General features: G+C 35.1%; 1 protein-coding gene across 6 annotated transcripts in view; it reads right to left on the bottom strand.

Annotated features, from left to right (window-relative positions):
* VPS8 (VPS8 subunit of CORVET complex) overlaps positions 1-26,470 on the bottom strand; it is a 277,646-nt gene that overhangs the window by 180,966 nt on the left and 70,210 nt on the right. For all 6 annotated transcript variants that reach the window (XM_082461426.1, XM_082461424.1, XM_082461428.1 and 3 more), the window contains exon 21: positions 8,750-8,796. In XM_082461426.1, the coding sequence (XP_082317552.1) occupies positions 8,750-8,796 (47 nt within the window). The remainder of the gene's footprint in view (positions 1-8,749; positions 8,797-26,470) is intronic.

Below are 26,470 nucleotides of genomic sequence, written 5' to 3'. Positions count from 1 at the left end.
ATTAAATTCAGTCTACTAAGTATATCTCATCTTTTTCCTATTTCAACTTACATGCAAGTTTATTAAAAACAGTAACAAAATTTGCAAAGAGCTTTATATTTTGAAAAATCTCTTATATATACTATCCTAATTAATTCGCCCAATACTTTTTACAAATAAAAAATGTGGAATAAGTTAAATTATTTACTGAAAATCAGTTAGCTAACAAGTGATAGATTCAGAATTTGCATCAGCCTTCTGACCTAAACCCTGTGCTGAATCCATTATGGCACACTGCTTCTTAAAGACAACACTGATATGGGAGCAGGTAGTATGGAGACTATGATGAAGTAAAAAAAAAAATTAAATAGACTATTCACAATTTATCTTTTCCTCTTTCCTGGTGTCTAAGTATTCCCATCTGATCTGCAAGGCCAATCTGCTTCTTTATCTAGTTCTTGCCCCTTGCTTCCCAAAGGGTTTAGGTAGTGATTATTGATGGGAGAGGAAGAAGAAAATGTTCAATGTTTTAAAAATATGTCTGAAAACTATTTCACTGCAGAAACAAAAAAACTAATTAATCAAATGCTACCACACTCAATAACTGTGTTTTATTTATTTTGTATTTCTTCTGCAAAGAGTCCAGAAATAATTTTAGAGTTCTATTCACCATAGACATAATCTGAATTTTGTTTTCACCCAATATTATATAAGCATTGTCCTAAGCTGCTACTTAACTCTTTAAAATTACCATTTTGTCTAACCACAATGTTTCAATATGCTGAAACATCAGAATTTATTTAACTATTCCTGTAATGTATCACTTATTTCCACTATTTCACTATTATGAGTGAGGCCACAATGAACATCTACATATATAGTCTTTCCATTTGGGGGCTTAATTCCTTAGTCATTCTACTTTTAGAAATTTATTTAAAGTCAAAAGATACAAAAAATTTTGTGGCACTTAAAATGTATTACTAAATTGTCTTCAAAAATCATCATAGCACCAATTTACACAGCCATCAGTAATGTATAATTTCAACAGTTTCAACAGACAACTGTCTTTAGTTTTTCCCATATAGTTTAATGTATAAATTAAACAATATCACTGTTTTCAATTCTTTGATGACTGGCAAAATTAAATGTTTTCCATGTTTCCATTTATACAGTGTATTGACTTATATCATTCACTGATTCTTTAATTCTCTCTTTTTTCAAATACAAAAACTGTGCTAATTCTATTTACCTGTTAGGATCGATTGTTTATTTATTTATTTGCTAAATGTATAATCTCTATATATGTGCATCATGTCAATTGTGAAAAGTGGTAGATGGTTCATCCACAGGTGTGATCTTTCATGACAAGTTCCACAAAAAGGACAAGGAAGATTCTGAAAGCAATGGGATGGGGTCTTGCCTCATCTGAAGTCCTGGAAGGGGGACAAATGATAAATGGACTGGCTACAACTGCATAGAACCCCATGTTGCTTTTCAATAAACAGTATTTGCAATATCCTGGGGGGAAATCCATATCCATTTATTTTTTTCCTCATATCCACAAGTGTAATTATTGCATCATTTTCCCCTTCGCTTTATATTTATCAGAGTATTTTTCATGTTAGTTTCATTTTAATCAACAGTCCATTACATTTTTGTGATTACCAATTACTAGCCAAGCAAAAGGAACTGAGATTAATGAAGCCTTACTGTAAGAAAGATAAAATAAGAGTAACAAAGTAACTCTAATGAACTTAAAGAAAATGTCATATTTGCTAGCCCTTGCACTCTGTAATGTGTTGTTAAAAACAACATGCTAGGAAAGATAATTATATATTTCAGTTCAGCACAAAAAGCCCTGGGGAGGAAAATTAAAGAGCTACAAATTCAGTAAACAGAGCATAAAAGTTGACAAACAAGGCACTCCTGTGACAAACTACAGCATGCAATGCTGGTAAGATTAATGGCAAAACTATATGCTTCTTTCTTAACCAGTAAGAGGCTATAATAAAGAAGCAAGAAAAATATAACTCAGCAACTCCTATCTGCATCTCTACCTTAAAATAAAAATAAAACAAAATTTTAAGACATGTTCTCATCATTCTGGGAAAATATTTATTAGATCATCAGAGAAGGAGGGAAAAAGAAAAGTACATACAAAAAAAAAAAAATGGTTTTGGCTCTTGTGTTTCTTTCTGTACTTAGGCATTATACCCCAGGGTGCTGACTTTGTTTCCTGGAACGGCTAATGTCAAAACTGATGTTTATCGTTTCAAGCTTAGCCTCCTTATAACCAGTATAATAGAAAAATCCATTCTGAATAACAGAGGGCCAACAAAAAGGTCTTCTACATAACTTCACTTTATATTAATACTCATATTAAAGACATTATTTGGAGTTTATCACACATAACTTCAAATTGATAGAAAAAAATGACCAAATTCACTTTTTGCACTATCAATTTTACAATTAAAAAATGTGAAGAACTCAGCTTATGAGATAATTACAAATTCAGAGACTGTCTGAAGGGAGCAAGAGCGTCAATCCTAACAATTGCCAGCGTACACTAAATATACAACCAGAACCAAATAAACAACCCCCCACTAGATATAAGTGGGATTTAATAAATCCAAAGTTCATTTCGGCTGGCCTCTTTATTTATAAAATTAAAAACAAAGTTCAAAAGAATAGATACATGTAAATGTAGAGCTGAATCACTTTGCTGTACACCTGAAGCTAACACAAGTTTTTAATCACCTGAACTCCAATATAAAATAAAAAGTTTAAAAAAAAAAAAAGGGCTCCATATGACCTGGAAAATATGACCTTTAGAGACAATCCACTATTTTTTTTTTTTTTACCAAATTTCACTTATTTAATTAAAATTTATTGAGAACCTGTTACATGTCTGGCTACTATCATAGATGCTGAATTGTGTGCAAAATGAAAGTTATTTCACTGCTCAAAAAAAGTTCAAATGATCTTCAAGAAATTATGTTCAAAATGCTCTGTTTCCTGATACAAGTATCACAGTTTGTAAATATTTCCTTTAAAAAGACATGGTTTAATTACTATGTGAATATATTGAAAACTACCATACTCTTTAAAATGGTGAATTTTATGGTACGTGAATTATATCTCAATATAGCAGTTAGATAAAATAAAAAAGGCATGGCCCCATTTTTCACCTAGCTTTGATGTTTAAAATTTTAACTTGCAGTTACCAAGAAAATGATGAGAAAACTCAAAACATTAAGTTCCTCAACCATGGCTGATAATTAAAATCTTTCTGTTTCGCAAATAATAATCCTGATGTTGAACAACAAGGTTAAACAAATACTCTGGCTATCAAAAAGCCACTTCAGGTTCACTTTAGATTTAAGAGAAATATTTTTGGTTCAGATTTATATATAATTCAAGTTATCTGAATAATGGCTTCTTTTTGGATATCTGCTTACAGTGATATAAGCTTGAAGTGGTCAAGACCATCTACATACAGCACCTATTTTGTTTTATAATGGCTTTGAGATATAATTCACACATAATAACAGCATTTATTTAAGCACTTATTTTTAAACAATGTTCAAAATTATGATTATAGTTCAAGTAAACTCTGGACCTATTTTCAAAATAAACTGAAACTATGGCTATTATTGTATAAGCAAAATGACAAATCATTAAATATCCTACAAAAACCCTTGAGATATTTTATATCTTTTTCTAGTACTGAAAAAAATATATATGCACTATCAAATTGAAATGAAACTGTGTGAGCAGAGACCAAATTATGAAAATAAAGGTAGATCTTCAAAAACAGAATTTCCTATCATTTCTGATTTTAAAAGATTCACAAAAAGATAATAAAGCCAAATTTTAACCAAAAAAGATGTCCATTACACACTGATCAGTATGCCCTACAGAGAAAAAGCAGTGTGGTTCCTGCCATAGTAAAAAGGATTTTACATTATAAAATAATTCTTACATATGAATGGAAATACATATATATCCTAGTAATGTAATATTACTGCTGGGTCTGAAATTCTATGACTTATGATACAGAGGTAACAGTGATCATAGTATAATAATGGTTGTGGTATTGAGTTAAAATTAATTTCAGAGTATGTACTGTGTTTATAATTTAACCCTCATAAGAGACAGTATAATATATGAAAATAAGAGGACTGACTATAAAACCAATGTACTCAATCAGAAAATATTAATATAAAAGGTATCTGGAGGCCAGTATTGAGTGTCTAAGTGACCACCCTAGAAGTGGAAGAAGTTACTTGAAATTGGCTGAGTACTAGATTATGTTTTGTTTGTTTGTTTGTTTTAGTTGTTTGTTATTTAATGTAATTACTGATATATTTTTAAATGTATCATTTATTATCTTTCTCCTTGTCTTAACTATTCTTAATTCCTTTTGCTCCTTTTGACTTTTTTTAAATTGTATTTTTAATCATGACACCATTTATTACCTTGTTAGTTACATATGTTTTTACTATTATATACTAAGTATGGGTTTAGAGATTACAATCTGCATCTTCAAATTATTAAATTATAATATAAATTAATAAATTTACCACCTTAGAGACAGTGCAAGGACTTTAGAACACTTTAACCTTATTTACCCTTTTCTCCAATTAGGTAGTATTGTTTTCATATATTTTTCTCTTCATTTTTCTTCATGTTTTATTCAATCCTCACACATATTGATTATATTCTATATTCACTTACCCACATATCAGCTTTTCCACCTCAATCATTTTCCTTTTACCTAAAGAACAGCTTTTGTTTTAGTGCAGGTCTGCTAATGATGAATTCTCTCAGTTTGTGTTTCTTAGAATATATTTCTATAACACTTTCATTTTCAAAAGGTATTTTTGTTGTATATAGAATTCTATATTAATAGATGTTTTCCTTCTGTCCTTTCACAATTCTGTTGTCTTTGGCTTCCATTATTTCTGTTTAGAAGTAAGCTGTAAGGTTGTTACTATTTTGAAGGGGTTTTTTTCTTTCATAATGACATTAACGATTTTTTTTGTCTCTAGTTTTCAGCAGTTTAACCATGATGAACCTACATGTGTTCTAATTCAGCATTATTCTTAGGGTGTAGCTCTTCACAGCTCAATCAAAAGCCTGGAATATTTAGCGCCCCTCTTTTTGTGTGATCCTTGAACTCAACTGCAGCAACATCACGAATCGCTCTAAAGTTTTGCTCAGCTTCTCAACCCCTCAGCTGCCGTTTTTCAGAGTTGGCAATTATCTCAACAGGAAGAGCCAGCTTCTGTTCCTCTCTCCTCTGCCTGGATCTTGGTACCACAGATCCTCATCCCCTTGGTAGCTCTCCGATGCTTTCATATAAATTTTGTTAACAAATTATCCAGATTTCCCAGCTGTCCTCATTGCCATTGCTAGAAGCAGAACTCCTATCTGAGACGCTCAGTGCAGTATGCAATGCTATGCCACTGTCACTCTTAGTATAATCAAACTCATAGGTGTAGGCTTGTTATGATTTGTTCTGTTGTGCACCAAGAGTTTTCTTTCTGATAATTTCTGTCTTCCTTTAATTCAGGAAAATTATTAGCCATGTTCTCTAGTCTTTAATTTTGGAACAATGGTCAGGTATATGTTGAAGCTTCTTTTCTATTCTCCTCTCATACTTTCTAAGTTTTTATCTTTGTTTATGCTCTACATTTTGTTCCAGATAAATTCTTTTTTTTTTAAGACGGTATCTGTGTTATGCACAACCTGAGCATTCTTAAAAGCAATCTCAACATCACAAATATTTTGAAAATTTGGGAATGTAGAAGAGAAGATTCTAGATGCAAATGGAACCAAATGTCAAAGAAAATGGCATAAAGAGAGTGTCCAGTTTAGGGAGAAAGATATCATACTGGAATGAAGCTACATAATTTTTAAATCCCTCTGCTTCAATTGAGTCTAGGGAATTGATCATTTTTAATCTTATTATCTATGGAAACTCTAAGAAAGAATTTAACTCTATTTTTAAGCGTGATTACACTGAAGTATTTAAGAAACACAGAATTTTTATATCTAATAAATCTTTAATCATTGCATGTTTGCAATGGAAGGAAATTGAAAGATGACCTAGACACAAAGAATCAAAGTTGATCAAATGGCCTATTTGACCTCTTTACTCATAAGCTCAGGTGCATATATAGAATCTTAACATTATGATGAAAAAGAAAAACCAGTATGATGAGAAGTAAGCAAGCACAAGAGCACAGAATCTAGAACACAAAAGGGAACATGTGACCCAATGCCTAGTTCCACAGCCTCAAACTTTCTTACATTGCTGAGGACACTACCCTGTCCCTTCTGCCCCTACTGGAACCCAGAGAGTACAAAAAGTGGGGAAAGAGACCAGGAGGGGAAAGAGAGTAAGAACACACATGTTGGAACTTCTCCTAAGCAAAAGCAGGATCTAGTACAATCTGGTCTTCAGCGTTCAGAAACAGTCAAGAGAGAAGGAAGCCATACTATTTGCACTATGGTTCAGGAAAAATATCCAATCCTGGATCTAGGAGTATGTGTGTATGACTGGATGAAGGAAGGAGAAAAGGACCAAGAAGAGCTCAGAAAAGGACCCCTGAGATCTCCCTTCCCCTTGGCAGTCAGGAATATACTATGACTGCTGGTATTTCTGAGATCTCCAAAACAAATACTGTATTCATTTCAGACACAGCCCAGAAGAAAACATGCTAAGGAATCAGGAAACATTAAAGGAAAGAAAGAAACTGATAAAAATGAAGAAATAATAAATAGATTCTAATTTGGTGATAATCTAGACTAGATCTTGTCTTCTATGTTGGATGCTCTGATTTAATAAAGAAATTATTGCATTCTCAGCCAGTCAATAGATTAAATAAAGTTGGAAATATTTCCTTTTCAAGTCATATAAGAAAAGAAAAACTTATCTCTGGGATATTTTTGGGAATAACAGAAAATATTTCTGAAAGAAAAAAAACCCTTTTTTTTTTTCTTTTTCCCTATATAATCCATCTTACAACGGCTCAGGTCATTTCAACTTTATCTCACTGTGAGAGTATTCAAGATTTCAAGTTAATGATCACAAGTCACCCTGCAAACCAAGAGGCAGAATTACTTCATTAATTCAACCATCAGGCTACTTTGTGCCAGGTACCATTTAGGTACAAATAATCTGTTTTATAAAGATATGCCTTCTTACTCTAAACAAAATTTAATCTCTTAGATATTTTATTTTATCTCATTTATATTATCTCAATTTGAAGATTTAGGTTGGTCCCAGCACTTATTAGTATTAGAAACATCACTACATCTCAATTTCCTCATCTGAAAATGAAGATAACTTTACCTCTCTTACACTGTAATTATGAGAATTAAATGAAATAAAATATGTAAAACTGATCCATAAACTATTGAGGCTGCTTTAAAAAATATAAGACAAATAACAAGGAAGTGTAAGTGTAAAACATGAGCTGAAGAGAAAACTAAGTTAAGAACTAGGGTGAGGTTAGTATATCATGGCTCCTAGCTCCCTAGGAAACAATAATTAGCTATACAACTCACTGTCCATCAGCTAAAAGTGAGTTAGCTGTTCAGAAGATGCAAAAGTATTTCTGGTACTAACACCTGAGAGAAATTTCTTCCTTGGGCCCTCATAAAGAAGACAATGTGTAACATAAAACCATGTTTTCAACAACATCCCAACCAAGAATACAACATATTTCACTGGATAATTACATGTAACACTATAGCTAAAACACTGGAATGAATCTGAGCCCTAAGTAAACAGAAGCTAGAGCTCTTTGTGATTTAATTGAAGGTCTGACATAGCAAATAACTGCCCTCTTGATAACCTTCACTGATACTTTCTAAGTATGATCCAACCTTATATGATTTAGGCAACCTGAATATACATCAATTCAGGAGTCAAGACAGTGTTGTATAGGGTTTGGGGAGTATCTGCACTGGATCCTCACAGCTGTTCACCACTGAAAAAGCGGTACAAGCTGGTAGTTATGAGCAAGAACCCAAGAGCTAGGCTGCCTGCATTAGAATCCCACCTTTGCTCCTCAAAAAAAGTGTGAGCAAGTTTTGGCAAGTTACTTAATCGCATACTGCCTCTTGAACCTCTTACGTAAAATGAAGATAACAATAATACCTACCTCACCGTTATAAAAATTAAATAAGTTGTTATAAAAAATAGATAAATTAAAGTGCTTAGAACAATACCTGGCATGTAGGAAGCTAACTATTATTATAAGTGTGAAAAATTATGAACTAGCACAGTGTTGGTTAATTTATGTAGTTACTATTTAAATGAACAGACCCTAATCAAGAGTTTATTTACAGTGATTTCCTTTAAACGAAGAGGCTCTTAAAAAAGAAGCACAATAAATCTTTCCTTTTTTTGAGTGGTATGAAATACTGTGTTTTAGTGATGGTTCATAAAAGAGCATATATATATAATGCATGTATCATATACTTTTAAGATCTTTAAGTGATTAAGCATTGCTCTTTCGCTATGTTCTTCACCTCCACTATCCTGCCACATAAATACACAGATGATACATCTATATTGGACAATTTAATTTTATTAGGACTGAAAATTCTTAAAGAATCAAATTTCTGTAAATTCATTTTTTAAAAAAACCTACTGAGTCAAATTCATAGAATTCATAGTAGTAAATTATTGCTATAATATAAGCAAGAGGCAACTTGGACTCAAAATAATTGAACCTGACAGGCAATGTATACTCACTTTCGCTGCAGCAGAAGGCAGTAATCAACTATGACGGGCACCATATCCTGTAGAGAAACCGTAAAGAAAGCATCAGCACCGCATCTCTGTCCAATGGCCCCCTGGTTAGATACAACACATAATGAAAGTAGTCTGCTTCAGATACTGTTAGATTGTTGGGAGAATATAACTCTGTACCATACTTTTGGTAAGCAATTTGGCACTCTGTGTCAAAAGCCTTAAGAATGTGAAAACACTTTTACCCAGTAATTCTACCTGGAAATTTACCCTAAATACATTTAGTAAGAAAAAAAATTTAACGCATTAAGGTATTCACTGCAGCTCTATAATAGAAGAAAGAGGAGAAGGAGGGGGAAGGGAGGAAGACATTGAAATTAAATATACAACATGGGAAAACAGTTAAGTAAATCTGCTATTTAAATAAAATATTACGTAGATATTACAAGTTTATAAAGAGTTTACAACATTATAAGAAACATTACGTGAAAAATATGTATTTATCTCACAACTTTGTAAAGAAAATACATCAAGTTGATAATATAATATAGTTGGTCCCATTGGTGGCTCAGGTGATTAAGGTTGTCCATATTTTGTCACAATCCTCCAAACCAGCTATTTTAAGGTTAATTTCTCAGTTCCATAATATTTTGACTATTTTAAATTCATCATGTATAGACTCATATCAAATGAATGGCAACCCAGAATTTTGGCCTTTTTCAAGAGAAACACTTTGAGGGAGGAGCAGTAGCTTATTATGACTAGAACTTGTCAAGTACCCAAGCATTAGATTTCAGCAGTACTCTTTCATTTTCTGCTAGCTGAAGAGCAATGGTTTCCTTTTAAAAATCCTGGAAGGCTTAGGTTCTGGGCAGAAGAATATCCCATCAGGAGGGAGAAGACATTATGTGAAGAAGAGAATACCACATGCTAACACTTCTTTGACAAAAAGAACAAAAACTGAGGAACCACTATTATCTGAGAGAGAAGTAAGCAGAAGGACCTATAATCCTAAAAGGCTAACCCTGCCCCATCCATCTCGCTTCCTTTATTTATCAATATTCCTCATGACTACATTTATAATCTTACTTAGATTCTTCAAAAACAGGAGCTAAAACCATAGATTTGAAAAGTGTTAGAGCTGTATTAAGTCTCAGCCCTGAATGAGAATACATATAGAGGGACAAATAATCTGCAGAGAAAAAAACTTCCTAGAAATATTGAGGAAATATAACAAACACTCTTTAAAATACACAGCTGAGCTCCCCAAAAACTAGGGGCAATACCCAGGGTTTAAAATTGAAAAAGGAACTGCAAACTAAAGCAATAAGCCCTGAGCCATCACTGAGACTGTCCAATAAATTTGTTGTTCATATAAGAGCTTGGGTTTTAATGCCAGAAACAAACTGAGGCCTTAATTCTTGCAACATAAGGAAGTAAAGCAAAGATCCTCCTAAAAACAGGATTCTTGAAAGGTGCCTCCTTAGTGAAAGGCAATTAGAAAAAACAAAAAAACAAAAAAACCTGCCTATATGCGTAGGAAGCTAACAAGAAAGGTTGTCTGTCTCTGCCTGGACTCAGTGGGGATAAATCTGTACTCTCCAAGAATCTAAATCAAGATCCTGCCCACAGGTGGATTTGGGATTTGAATTTACACTATCTCCGTAGTATGGGAATAATCAGGCCAAGAAATTAACACAAAAGGTGATCCTGAAAAAAGGATACTCCTGGAGCACTTGAAAGAAAAAAATTCCAGAAACAGTGTTTAACAGTTAACAGTGCTTAACAGTGCTTAACAGTGCTTTGCTTAACAGGCAAAATAAGACCTCCTGATAAAGCCCCCAAAAGATGTGCCCAAAATAAAAAAGTTTAAAGCATCTCATGAAATAACATACCATAAGTTAATGTCAGCAGAAACTACAAACAGCAGGGGAGACCCCTAAAACTTCAAATATTATAATTATCAGGTAGAAATTATTAAAGTATATTTAGAATTATTAAAGGCATAAAATAAGGAATTAAGTGCCTATCCTAGCATTAAGTACTAAGGATATACTATAGGGATAATGGAGAGTGTAACCATCAGATTAATACATGTAGACAAATCACTCTGTTGATTCTATGATGGGAGGATCTGGAAAGCCAAGACTGAAGATAGGTGGCTAGTATAGTAGTCCAAGATGGAAACAGGAGACCAAAGCAGAGTAGTGAGAGTAGGCATAAAAACCAGCAGATAGAATCAAGCACTGTTTATAAAGTAAAACTGTAGAGGTTGCTGACAGATTGGTTATGGGTTGGAAGGCACAGGCAGGAGTCTAAGAAACTCCTAAGTTTCTAGTTTGAGCAATGGTTGGATGAAGATTTCATGAAATGAGATAAGGAATATGGGAGGAGGTGTTAGAAGGAAGAAGCTAAACATAGTTTGGGCTGTCATAGCTTTGAGGAACATCTTTACTTTGATATTGAATAGTAAGAAACTGGATATAGTAATCTGAAACATCTGGGTTAGAATTACACACTTCTAAGTCATTAAAGGAAATATTGTATATGAATAAAACTGTCCAGGGATAATAGAGATAAAAATCAGTGAACAGTGGATTACATCTTGAGGAAGACCAATATTTATGATACGGTCAGAGGATGGAAACAAAATCCAACTCAGGAACAGTCACAAAGGTTAAAAATCAGAAGACCACACAATCATAGATATCTACAGGATACAGAATTTTAAAAAGGAAGGAGTGATCATCACTGTTTAATAGAGCATTGAGAATGAATAAGATGTGAAAGTTTTATTTTATTTATAAATTAGGATATCACTGGTATCTTTAGAAAGATGGTGTTTTATCTTCCTCATTAGATGGTAAGCACAGTAATGGGTGATATCCAGCTTGCAGAGAACTGGGGGGAGAAAGGTGAGAGGGAAAGAGGGAGGAAAGGGGGAGGAAGAGAAAGAGAAAGCATCAATGTATATGTAATTAGAATCCCTGAATAAGAAAACTAAAACAACAGAACAGAATGAATAGTTCAAGACATAATTCAAGAAAACTTTCCTGAGATTATTTTTTAAAAAGTCTTAAATCTACATATTAATAGAACACATACTATTCCAGGGAAAAATGGCCTAAAATGATTATACTGAGACCCAATGCAGTAAAGTTACTGGATTACCCAAACTAAGAAATAGCCAGGAAAAAAGATGAATTTTGAGAGAGGGAAAAAAAACAACCTGGCTAGCCTCAGATTATCCCACAGTGGCATTCCATGACAGACGATAACAGAACAGTATTTTCAAGATCCTTAAGGAGAGCCAAAATGTTTTTCAACATAAAAGCTAGAGGGACTTACTTCCCTGGTGGTCCAGTGGCTAAGACTCCACACTCCCAACGTAGGGGGCCCGGGTTCAACCCCTGGTCAGGGAGCTAGATCCCACATGCCACAACTAAGAGTTCGCATGCCACAACTAACAGATCCGGCACGTCACAACTAAAGATCTCACATGCTGCAACTAAAGATCCCGTGAGTGCCGCAACTAAGACCTGGCGCAGCCAAATAAATAAATAAATATTTTAAAAAATAATAAAATAAAATAAAAGCTAGAGACCAACAATTTGAAGACTCAACAAACTCAAAAAATATTGTTCTCATAAGCCTTCCCTTTTTTTTTTTTTTTTTAAGCCTCCTCCATATTAGTTTACTTTTGGCCAAATTGTGCCCAAATGTCCTCCATATTTAGAAAAAAAGATGTGCCTTTTATTAAACTTCTGTCCCCTTCTATTTAGAAGCCTATCATTTTACAGCCAAGAATGTGAAGCATGATATTCTTTTCTTTTTCATGAAAGTAATATGAATTCACAGAAGAACATTTGAAAATTACATAAAGAGGGGCTTCCCTCGTGGCACAGTGGTTAAGAAACCACCTTCCAATGCAGGGGACACGGGTTCGAGACCCAGGAAGATCCCACATGCCACGGAGCAACTAAGCCCATGTGCCACAACTACTGAAGCCCACACGCCTACAGCCCGTGCTCTGCAACAAAAGAAGCCACCGCAATAAGAAGCCCATGCACCGCAACGAAGAGTAGCCCCTGCTTGCCACAACTAGAGAAAGCCCACGCACAGCAATGAAGACCCAACACAGCCAAAAATAAATAAATTTATATTTTAAAAAATTACATAAAGATATTTTAAGATAAAATGTCCTCCATAATTTTACCATGAAGAGAAAATATTATTTAAAACTATTATATTTCTTTGCCTTTTTCTAATCATTTAGCATAATTAAGATCCTATCAGTTGTTCTCAAAGTCTGATTCATGAGAGGCCACAGGAGGTCTTCAAGACTCAGGGGGTTTGTGACATCAAACTAATTTTCATAAAAATATTAAGTTTTCATTTTTATTTTTCAGCGTGTTTACTTTTGAAAATATGGTGTAACTGCAAGGGTCAGTAAAACTGCTGTCTCCTTAGCCCGAATCCAGGCAGTGGCGCCAATCCATACTAGTAGTCATCATATTCTTCACAGTCATGCCCTCAGAGGAAAGGAAAAAATGCCATTTTCACTCGACTGTCCTTGATGAAGCAGTGGTTTTAATTTTATTAAATCTCAACCTTTAAGTACATTTTTAAAAATATTCTGTGTGATGAAATGAGAAATAGGAATAAGCCATTTCTGTTGCACAGCAAAGTGGTATAGCTGTCTCAAGGAAAAGAACCTGCACAACTGTTTGAGTTGTGAGCTGAACCAACCACTTCTATCACGGATTACCACGACTGACTGAAAAAGATATCTATTCAGATTTGAGTATCTGACAAAAATTTTTTCAGAAATGAACACAGGCAAGCTGTCACTTCAAGGGGAAAAAATGAACATATTTGTTGCCAATGATAAAATTCAAGCTTTCAATTGAAAATTAGAATTTTGGAAATCACACAGCCAATTCTGTGAGCTTTACAGCTTCAGAGTAGTTAGACTTTACTGATGAGATTGGTGGTGATTCATTAGCTTTTCTTCTTTTTTTTTTTTTTTTTGGCCATACCGCATGGCTTGTGGAATCTTAGTTCTCCGACCAGGGATTGGACTCGGCCCCTCGGCAGTGAGAGTGCAAAGTCCGAACCACTGGACCACAGGGAATTCCCTCATTAGCCTTTCTTTCTTTTTTTTTTTTAAATTATTTTTATTTTTGGCTATGTTGGTTGGGTCTTTGTTTCTGTGCGAGGGCTTTCTCCAGTTGCGGCGAGCGGGGGCCACTCTTCATCGCAGTGCGCGGGCCTCTCACTATCGCGGCCTCTCTTGTTGCAGAGCACAGGCTCCAGACACGCAGGCTCAGTAATTGTGGCTCACGGACCTAGTTGCTCCGCGGCATGTGGGATCTTCCCAGACCAGGGCTCGAACCCATGTCCCCTGCATTGGCAGGCAGATTCTCAACCACTGTGCCACCAGGGAAGCCCTCATTAGCCTTTCTTGAAGAAACTGCTTCAGCAACCAAGAAATGACTGGGAAAACTATAGCAAAAGCACTGGTGATCAGCAGGAACTATATTTAACTACAAAAGTAAGCCTAAAACAACAAACAGATACCCTCTGACAATGAGGAAAAGATTTATATGAAGACAAATTGGGAGGAGAAAGAGAAAAGGTCGGGGGGAGAAAAGATTAAGTGGCCTCATCTGTAAATTGGTAGTCAAAAGATATCCTTTAAAACTCACAATTAAACTTAGAACTAGAAGCATTTTTAACAGTATAAAAGATAATGATTAAAATCTGGTAATAGAGGAGGGGTTGAGGAGAAAGAAGGAAAAAAAATATGCTAAATTTAATAACAGAAAGGACCAATGCCCCCAAAAAATAGAGGATCAAGGGTACTATATAATGCTATAATTACAAAGGTAGTCACCGGAATAAAATACACAATTGTAAATATCAGAAGTACACGTAAAAAATAAAGTGGTAAAAGGCTTTCTTTAAAAAAAATAAAAACAAAAAATATTTGGTTTAACTCACCTAAGATTTTCAGATTAAAATATGAAAAAAGCAAACACCCAACTCTACGTAGTAAACAAGAAACAAATACAAAGTGATCTGGAAAGACCGAAAATAAAACGATAGGCAAAAGTATACCATGCAAAGAAAAATCAGGATTGTGATCAGATTAAAGGTTGTTTATCAGCTAAAGTAAAATTCAGGCTAAAAGGGCATTAAATGAATAAATAAATCATAGTGAAGATAAATTTCCTATTTCCATATGCCAAATTGCTACAGGGTACGTTCTAAATTATACGGTGCTAACATTCCTAAGGCAGAAAATGGAAGGAAAAATAGAGAAAAGAACACTATTAACAGGGCACTTTACTTCTCACTGTCCATGAGAAATTGGGTAGACAAAAATGGGTAAGGGTTTAGAAGATCTAACAATTAATTTTAAAAATCTGACTGACAATGAACGATTTTCTGTGAAAATACACAAAATATTATATCTCAAGTGCTTGTGGAACATTAATGATCATATATTAGACCACACACACACAAAAAAAAACCCTAAATAAGCTCCAAAAAGTAGAATTGGTACACAAAACATTATCTGAACACAATACAATAAAACTAGAAAGGAATCATATATCAGAAAGTAAAATGCTCTCTCAACCTAAAAAATAAACTTTCTCTAAAACTCTTCAAAGAAGGAATACCAATCACATTTGATGATTACATATAAAGACAATAATGAAAGTGGTACATATTGAACTGATAGCTTTAAATAAATCTGTAATTTGACATTTTTAGAACACTCCAACAGCAGTAAAATACACATTTTTCTGAAATACAGAGAGCATTTACTAAAATAAATGATATATTTTAGGCCATAAAACAAGTTGCAAATTTTAAAAGATTCAAGTTGTACAAGTATATTCTCTGACCACAATGAAATTAAATTAGAAATTAACAAAATAAAGAATAACAGAGATGACATCACTATAGATTCTTCAGATATGAAAAGGGTAATGAAAATGCCATGAGCAACTTCTTGCCAATAAACTTGACAACTTAGATGAAATAGCTGAATTTCTTTAAAGATAGAAAATACCAATGCTTATTCAAAAAGAAATAGAAGAAATATATAACCTTCTAAGAAATTGTAGTTTAAAACTTCCTTACAAAGAAAACTCAAGGCCTTGATACTTTCAATGGTGAATTCTATCAAACATTTAAGGAAGAAATAATACCAATTATTATTATTAATTATTATACCAACTCTTCCATAACATTGAAAAGAAGGTAATAATTCACAACTAATTCTATGAAGTCAGCATTACTCCAATACCAAAACCACTCAAAGGCATTACAAGAAAAGAAAACAGATCATCATTCCCCATGAACACAGATGTTCACATAGAAAGGATAATATATCATAACCAAGTGGGTTTATCCCAGGAATGTAGAGTTGCTTTAAAATTCAAAAAATCAATATAAATCACCTAATTAACAAATGAAAAAAGAAAAACCATATGATCATCACTATAGACAGAAAAAGAAACTGACCAAAGCTAACAACATTCATTCCTGAAAAAAAAAAAAAAAATCTTAGAAAATTAAGAATAGAACTTCCTCAACCTGATAAAGGGCATCTTTAAAATCCTATAGCTAGCATATTTATAAATCTAAGACTGATGCTTTCCCACTAACACTGGAATAAGATAAGGATGTCAACTCTCGCCGTTTGTATTCAACATCACACTGGAGGCCATACTGGAGCCAGTGTAATAATGCAAGAAAGAGAAACACAAGCCATCCACATTGGAAAAGAAGTAATTCTGTCTTTATTGCTGACAGCATGATTGTCTATGTAGAAAATCTGGTGGAATATACAAAAAGCTATTAGAGCTAATAAGTGAGTTTAGCAAGAGTATAGATCAAATACTAAAATCAATTGCATTTCTATAAACTAGAAACAAACAAGGTAAAATTGAAGTTAAAAAAATACCATTTACAACAGTGTCAAAAAGTAAAAAAGGGAAAACTGTGCAACTACCAAAAAAAAAAAAAAAGACACTATTCTTTCTGTGAACCAATTTCAAAAATCCTCCAAGGCCGGGCTTCCCTGGTGGTGCAGCGGTTGAGAGTCTGCCTGTCAATGCAGGGGACACGGGTTCGAGCCCTGGTCTGGGAGGATCCCACGTGCTGCGGAGCAACTAGGCCTGTGAGCCACAACTACTGAGCCTGCGCGTCTGGAGCTTGTGCTCCGCAACAAGAGAGGCCGCGACATTGAGAGGCCCGCGCACCGCAATGAAAAGTGGCCCCCGCTTGCCGCAACTAGAGAAAGCCCTCACACAGAAACGAAGACCCAACACAGCCAAAAATAAAATATAAATAAATAAAAAATTTAAAATAAAAAATCCTCCAAGGCATATTAAGTGAAAAAAAAAAATTTGTGTGTGTGTACAAAATCACAAATATAGTTTTCTATCATTTGTGTTAGAAAAGGAAGAAATACAAATGTATGAGTAGGTAAACATGTATATGTGCTTGCATTTACAAAAAGAAAACCTAGAAATATATTTGAAAACAGTAAAAATGGCAAGAAGCAGGGGGGAAACTAGACAGATAGCATTAGGGTGGGAAGGAGACTTTTCACTGTACACATTTTTACATTTTTAAATTTTTGAATCATATGAATATATAGCTGATCCAAAAAATTGAATGTTTAAAAAAGAACAGAAGCAGGTAATACAACTGTGTACAACAGGACATATAGACAAGGACATACACCAAACCACTGGTGAAATTCAACCATGTTTACATAAAGCATCTACTATGGACCAGGCACAATACTAGATGTTAATGATGCATATTTAACAAAACAGATATATTTTATCGTTGGTACAAAGACTTTTTTAAAAGAGTACCAATGAAGTATGATGAAAGTTAAGAGAGGGGAACTATGGAATGCCAGGGGCACTGAAAGCAAGAAAGACTACCTGTCTGCCTTCTTGAGAATGTGACATTTAAATGGACACCTGAAAGATAGCATTCACCAACCAAACTGTAGGGAAGAATGCTCCAGCGAGAGGCAATAATAGCTTGTGGAAAAGTCCAGATGTAAGAGATGGCATAGAACCTCAAGAAACTGAGACACTGTGACCAGAGCACAGAAAGATAAGACTGGTGTTGGATGAGGAAGGGAAATGTGCAGGATTCCGGAGTTTATTCTAAGGGTCATGGAAAACCACTGAAGGACTTTTAAGCAGGGACGTGAGATTAAAAACTTAAGAATTGTGGCAGGATTACAAATGGTTTAGAGTCTTTTTACTTTTGTCACTCATAAAAATAAAAACACAAGTACATTAGAATACATGTGTAGACTTTAATTACTTCTTTGCAAATTTCTGCTACTATATGCCACTTGCCGACTCCAATTCCCTACAGACTTCTTAGCTCTCTTAGCCTAGGCTCTCTCACCATCTGCAATTCCAAACTTTTACTCACTTCCTTCTTTCTTTATCAAGGGACCTTTAAATGCCTTGAAAAGAGGACACACAGGAGATTTCCACTTCCAGGAAGATGGAGCAGACATATTTTTCCCTATTCCTCCCACCTGTACAACTAAAAACCCTGAACAGTATATACAACACAAATATAAGACTCTAAAAGGTAGAGAGGAAAAGGCAGACCAACTAGGACCTCAGGATCTGAGGAACGACATAGTGGTTGAGTTCCCTGGTTTCTTTTAACCATATGTCTCAGGCTTGGAGCTGAAGAAGCCAGCAACCTGGAAATGCCCATGGGTGCAGACGGAAAAGCCTAAACAAAAGCTTACTCTCTCTAGCCAAAACAACAAAAAAGGAAGAATCTGGTAAGATAAAACTGGCCCCACAGCCACTGTGATGGTTAATTTTATGTATCAACCACGAGGTGCCCAGATATTTGGTCAAACATTATTCCGGGGTGTCTGTGAGGGTGTTTCTGAATGAGATTAACATATGAATCAGTAGACAGAGTAAAGCAGGTTGTCCTCCCCAGTGCTAAAACATCAGCTCTTTGTGGGTCTTGAGTCTGCCAGCTCTCAGACTAGAACTTTATCATCAGCTCTCCTGGTTCTCAGGCCTTCAGACTTGGACTGGAACTACACATCAGCTCTTTTGGGTCTCCAGCTTGCCAACTGCAGATCTTGGGACTTCTCAGCCTCCATAATTGTGTGAGCTAATTCCTTATTAAAAAAATCAAACAATATATCCCCTATTGGTTCTATTTCTCTGGAGATCCCTGATTGATACACTCACCCATGCCAGCAAAGGCTGAATGGAAACCCTAGATTTTCACCCTACACAGAATATAACAAGGTACTCCAATCCTCCCTTCCCCGATCAGGGTGGTATCAGAGAAGTCTATAGAAAGTCAGGACTTTCAATCCCAACAAGCCAATAATAAACCCCTTCCTCCTCCCCCATGGAAAGTAGCAATGAAGATCATGTTGGGAGCTGAATTCCTACCTACACCCAAGAGTAATGAGGCCCCACTGGGGAATGGTGTCAGAGGAGGCCTATAAATCAGAACTTTCACCAGTGCCCAATCCAGCAGTAATGAGGCCACTCTCACCCCAGTGTCAATGGAGGCCACAAGAAGAGCAGCAATGAGGCACCCCTAGCCTCACTAACTAGCCAGTGAGGTACCAGGGAAGGACTAATAAGGAGCAGGAACTCCCATCTCAGTCCAGCAGTGAGGAGGAGCACTCCTCATCAGGTATTAATGGAAGATGAGTAGGGAACCTGGACTTTTACCCAAATTTGGCAGTAATAGAGTGGCACCCCTCCTCTTACCCTGCCAGGGCACTATCAGAAGGAAGTAGCTAAAACAGAAAGCTTAAATAAGATGTGGAGTCTCACAATATAAACATCCAGAATGCCAGGTTTCAAAAGGAAATCAGAAATTATATCAAGAACCTGGAAGATCTGAACCTGAATTTAAAAATGATAATCAATAGATGCCAACACTGAGATGACAGAGATGTTAAAATGATCTGACAAAGATTTTTAAAGCAGCCATCATAAAAGTGCTTCAATGAGCAATTACAAACAACCTTGGAACAAATGAAAATACAGAAAGTTTCACCGAAGAAATAGAATATATAAAGAAGAACCAAATGGAAATTTTAGAACTGAAAAATATAATAACTGAAAATTTTAAAAACTCAAAGGATGGGCTCAATAGAAGAATAGAGGGTTCAGAGGAAAGAATCAGTGAACTGGAAGAAAAAACAACAGAAATTTATAATCAAGGAGAAAAAAAATGACTGACTGAAAAAAAGTGAACAAAGACTCAGGGACTTGTAGGACTATAAAAAAAGATCTAACATTTGTAATATCAGAGTCTCAGAAGGAGAGAAGAAAGAGGGTGGGACTGAAAAAGTACTCAAAGATGTAATGGCTAAAAATGTCCCAAATTTGGCAAAAGACATAAACACACAGATTTATCCAAACAGCATAAATCCAAGAAATCCGCACCAAAGATAGTTTTCAAAACTTCTGAAAACTAAAGACAAAAGAAAAAAAAATCTTAAAAGTGGCATAAAAAAGACCACACCTGGGAATTCCCTGGCAGTCCAGTGGTTAGGACTCTGCACTTTCACTGCTGAGGCCCAGGTTTGATCCCACACCTTAGCGATAGAGGGAAAAAATAATTTGAATGACTGGATTTCTCAAAAGAAATCATGGAGGCCAGAGGAAGTAGCATGATTTTTTCAAGTGCTGAAAGAAAATAACTGTCAACCCAGAATCCTAAATCTAGTGAAATATTCTTAAGGAATGAAGGGAAAATCAAGACATTCTCAGATGAAGAAGACTTTGCTGCCAGCAAAATTACTCCAAAAGAATGGCTAATTAAAGTTCTCTAAAGAGAAAGGAAACAGTAAAGCAAGGGACCTTGGCATATCAGGAAAGAAAGAACATGGCAAGCAAAAACAAGGGTAAATAAAATAGACATTCCTTCTCTTGAGTTTTCTTACTTATGTTTTACGGTTGAAGCAGAAATTATACTGTGTGATGTGGTTCTAAATGAATGCAAAGGAAATATTTAAGACAATATATTATAAAGAGGAAAGGGTAAATGGATATAAAGGCAGGTAAGGTTTCTACACTACTTCAATTGGAATGTATATATAATATAATACCTAGAGCAACCACTATAAAAAGCTATACAAAAAGATTCACTCAAATATACTACAGATAAATCAAAATGAAATCCTAAAGAATTTTCAAGTGACTCACAATAAGGCAGGAAAAAAGAAAACAGAGAAGCGAAAAATTGAGAGAAGAAACAAAACAAAAAATGACAGACTTAAACCCTAACATATGGACAGTTACATTAAATGTAAATGGTCTAAATATACCAATTAAAAGACAGAGGTTGGCAAAATGGATTCAAGAAGTCTACAAAAAAACTCACTTCAAATTTAACAGTACAGGCAGGTTGAAAATAAACTGATAGAAAAAGACATATGATACAAACATCAATCAAAAGAAAGCAGGAGTGGCTACATTAATATTAGATAAAATAAACTTTGGAGCAAAGAACACTGCCATAAACCAATAGAGACATTATAATGATAAAAGGGTCAATCCACCAAGAAAACAGCAATCCTAAATGTGTATGCACCAAATAACAGCACTGCAAAGTAAATGAAGCAAGAATTGATAGAACTGAAAAGATAAACAGACAAATCCACAATTCTGCTAGAGACTTCAACATGTACTCTCAAAAACTGACAGAACCAGACAGAAAATTAGCAAGGATATAGACAAACTCAGTAACACCATCAACCATCAAAATACCCAAATGATATTTTTAGAACACTCCAACCAACAACAGCAGAAAGCAAATTCGTTTCAAGTGCCCACTGAACATATTCCAAGATAAACGACATCTAGAGTCATTAAACAAACTTCAGCAAATCTGAAAGTACTGAAACCATACAGCATGTGTTCTCCAACCACAACTGAATCAAACTAGAAATCACAAAGAGAAAGATAACAAGAAAATCTGCAAACAGTTGAAAACTAAGCAACACATTTCTAAATAACCCATGAATCAATGAGGAAGTCACAAGAGAAATTTTAAAATACATTCAACTGAAGGAAAATGAAAATACAGCACATCAAAACTTGTAGGACACAGCTAATAGTCATGCTGAAAGGAAATTTACAGCATTAAATACATACATTAGAAAACAGAAAAAGTCTCAAATTAACCTAAGCTCTCATTTCAAAAACTTAGAAAAAGAAGAACAACATAAATACAAAGCAAACAAAAGGAAGAACATAAGGAGCAGACATCAATGAAACTGAAAACAAAAAAACAATAGAGAATGTCAGTAAAACAAAGAGCCAGTTAATTGAAAAAAGAGAGTAAAACTGAGGAAACTCTACCAAGACTGACAAAGAATAAGAAGTAGACACAATTACCAACATAAGGAATGAAGCAGGGGATATCAAAATAGACCCTGTAGATATCAAAAGGATAATAAGGGAATACCATGAACAACACTACACACATAAATTTGACAGCTTAGATGAAACGGATCAATTCCTCAAAAAAACACTATCACAGCTCACTCAATATGGAATAGATCACTTGAATATCCCTCTAATTATTAAAGAAAGTGAATGCATAATTTTAAAACTCCCCCCCCAACTCTCTATGCTCAGATGGTTTCACTGAAGAATTACAGCAAACGTTTAAAGAACTGATACCAATTCTATATAATCTCTTCCAGAAAACAGAAGAGGACAGAACACTTCCCAACTCATTTTGTATAGTATTACTAACACCAAAATCTGAAAAGACATTACAAAAAAAGAAAACTACAGACCAAAATCCCTCATGAATAAAGATGCAAAAATCCTTAACAAAATATTAGCATATATAATTCATCAATATATAAAAAGAATTACACATCATGACCAAGTGAGGTTCATTCCACAGATGCAAGGCTGGTTCAATAATTTAAAATCCATCAATATAATGCACCATATTAACAGGCTAAAGCAGAAAAATCATATGATCATATCAGTCAGTGCAGAAAGTACATCTGACAAAATTCAACACCCATTCAAGAAAAACAACTCTTACAAAAAATAAAGAGAGGGAAATTTCCACAACTTGACAGAGTACCTGCAGCAAACATGCAGCTAACATTATACTTAAAGGTGAAAAATCAAATGCTTTCACTCTGACTAGGAACAAGGCAAGGATGTCAGCTCTCACTACTCTTATTTAACACAGTAAGAAGTTCTAGCCCTGGAAATACTGCCCTGGAAGTTCTAACCATGAAATAAAGGGAAAAAAAAGGGTTGGGGATTTGGGGGAGGCATAGATTAGGAAGGAAAAAATAAAACTATTCCTGTTTGCAGATAACATGATTGTCTACGTAGCAAATCCCAAGGAATCTACACAATACTTCCTAGAACTAAGAAGTGAGTCCAGCAAGATTGCAGGATACAAGATAAACACACAAAAAACCAATTATATTTCTGTATGCTATTAGTGAACACATGGACACCAAAATTAAAAATTCAATACCATTTACAACTGCAAAAGAAAAGAAGGGAGGAGAGGAGGGAAGGCAAGCAGGCAGACTGACTAGGTATAAATCTAATAATGCAATCTAATGTACAGGAATTGTACTGAAAACTAGAAAATACTGATGAAAGAAATCAAAGAAGACTGTAAGACTCAACATGGTGGACTTCCCTGGTGGCGCAGTGGAAAGAATCTGCCTGCCAATGCAGGGGACATGGGTTCGAGCCCTGGTCCAGGAAGATCCCACATACCGTGGAGCAACTAAGCCTGTGCACCACAACTACTGAGCCTGTGCTCTAGAGCTTGCGAGCCACAACTACTGAGCCCACGTGCCACAACTGTTGAAGCCCGCGCACCTAGAGCCTGTGCTCCACAACAAGACAAGCCACCGCCATGAGAAGCCTGTGCACCACAACGAAGAGTAGCCCCCGCTCGCTGCAACTAGAGAAAGCCCACGCACAGCAACGAAGACCCAATGTGGCCAAAAATAATTAAATAAATAAACAAACAAACAAAAGACTCAACATAGTAAAGATGTCAATTCTGCCCAAATTGATACATAGGTTTACTATAATTTCTATCAAAATCCTCACAAGATTATTTTGTAGATACAGACAATAATTTTCTATAATGTATATGGAAAAGCAAAGAAATTAGAATAGCTGAAACAATTTTGACATGAAAAATAAAGTAGAATAATCACTTTATCCAATTCCAAGACTTACTACATAGCTACAGTAATCAAGACTGTGGTATTGGCAGAAGTATAGACACATAGGTCAATGGAATAGAAAGGAGAACCGAGAAATAGACCCACACAAATATGCCCAACTCATTTTTGACAAAGGTGCTAAAGCAATTCAATGGGGGAAAGATAGCTTTTTCAACAAATGGTGCTGGAGCACTTGGACATTCATAGGCCAAAAAAATAAAAATAAAAACAAATAAACTTTGATCTAAGTCTCATAAGTTATATAAAATTTAACTCAAAACATCACAGATTTAAGTGCAAACACAAAACTATAAAACTTTTAGAAAAAACACAGGAGAAAATCTTCAGGATCCTAGACTAGACAAAGAATTCTCAGACCTGATGCCAAAAGCATAAAAGGAAAAATTAACAAACTGGACTTCATCAAAATTTAAAACTTTTGCTCTGCAAAAGCCCCTGTTAAGAGGATAAAAAGAAAAGCTACTTACTGGGAGAATCACCTACCTGACAAAAAGCTAGAATGTAGCATATGTTTTTTAAAAATCTAGAACTATCAAAACTCAACAGCAAAATAAAAAACAATCTAATTAGAACATAGGCAAAACACACGAACAGACATTTGACAAAAGAAGATATACAAATGGCCAAAAAGCACAAGAAAAGATGTTCAACATCTTCAGTCATTAGGGAAACGTAAGTTAAACCACAATGAGGTATCACTACACATCTATCAGAATAACAAAGATAAAAGAGAGTGACTTCATCAAATGCTGGTGAGGACGTGCATAAACTGGATCACTCATATATTGCTGCTGAAAATATGAAATGGTGCAACCACTCTGGGAAACAGTCTGGTAGTTTCTTAAAAAATTAAACATACAACTATCATATGATCCAGCAATTGCACTCCTGGACATTTCTCCCAGAGAAATGAAGACTTAGGTTCACACAGAAACCAGTATACACAAGTTTATAGCAGCTTTATTTTTAATAGCCCCAAACTGGAAACAATGACGTCCTTCATTGGGTGAATGGTTAATCAAACTGTGGTACATCCATCCATGTTATGGAATACAACTCAGCGATAAAAAGCAACAAACGTGATAGAGGCAACAACCTAGATGAATCACCAGAGAATTATGCTGAGTTTAAAAAAGTCAATTCCCAAAAGGTTACATACTATAAATTCTATTTATATAACATTCTTGAAATGACAAAATTATAGAAATGGAGAACAATTAATGATTGCCAAGGGCTAAAAAAGGGCTAGGGGCAGGAGGGAAGTAGGTGTAGCTACAGAAGGGCATAATGAGGGATCCTGTGGTGATGGAAATATTCTGTATCTTCACTGTACTGGTCAATATCCTGGTTATGTAGTTGTACAATATACAAGATGCTGCAAGATGTTCCCACTGGGGAAAATTGAGTTAAGAGTACACGGGATCTCTTTATATTAATTTTTACAACTAAATGTGAATCTACAACTATCCCAAAATTTAAAATTTAATTAAAAGAAAAAGAAAAAGGATACACACGCCTGCCTGCCCCTGACTATTCTTACTCAACTCACTTAAATAGGGCTAACCTATCCAAATTAGCACTTTCAATCTGGCTTCTTAAAGAAACCAGGGTTTTATCAATTTTGAACATTTAAAATCATAAACAAAACATTAGTTAAAGCCAAATCTATTTCCTTATTTAAGCCTTCCTTTCCAGAATCTGATTATGAAGAGACAAGCCTGACTGTCCAGTGGATGATCTCTGGTGGCAATCTCCTAGATGCCTGAAAATGAGCTAGGTAGGATCAGTAGCTCCCCATCTTCCCAGTGGTAAGGGTTAAGCACTGACTCAACTTCCCACAGGATCTGCGGTCAGAGCTAGGCAGCTGACATTCCCAGGACTAGTATACAACCACCTTGAGCAGTTGATGCCCAAGCTCAGATGATCCCCACTTAACTCATTTGGAAGGCTGCTCTCACAAGAGTCCTAAAGAAAAAGAGAATGGAAAAAGACCAGTCCTTCCATTGAAGCAAAACCCTCAGTCCATCCAGCCAGACCTGGTCTACATATGCCAACCTATGGGATACTACAAGATCAAGGGCCTAGCCCTCCTGCCTTTAAGTTCAGCCTATACTGTGTGCTGCTTGCTGATTTGACTGTCTTTCAACACAGACACAGTAAGCAACATCTGCTTTAAGAAGATTCCTCTCAGTCTCAAAAGCTTACAAGGCCACCCCTGAGAAATGGATGAATTTTTGGTCTCCAGAATCCAAAAAAAGTAAATATTTCTCTAATCTCTTCCTCAATGCACAGCCCTATAAGTGACCAAAGAAGATTGTTTCTCTTGTTACGTATCTGTGTACATTTAAGATTAATTAAAGAAGACAATGTGGATATGTGAATAAAACTCTGAGCTAACAGAAAACCTAAATATTTAAGCATGT

This window comes from Balaenoptera physalus (genome assembly GCF_965194825.1).
Source record: "Balaenoptera physalus genome assembly, chromosome: 4".
Classification (NCBI taxonomy): Eukaryota; Metazoa; Chordata; class Mammalia; order Artiodactyla; family Balaenopteridae; genus Balaenoptera; species Balaenoptera physalus.
Note: the sequence above shows the minus strand (reverse complement) of the source record. Positions and strands in the feature narration are given on the sequence as shown.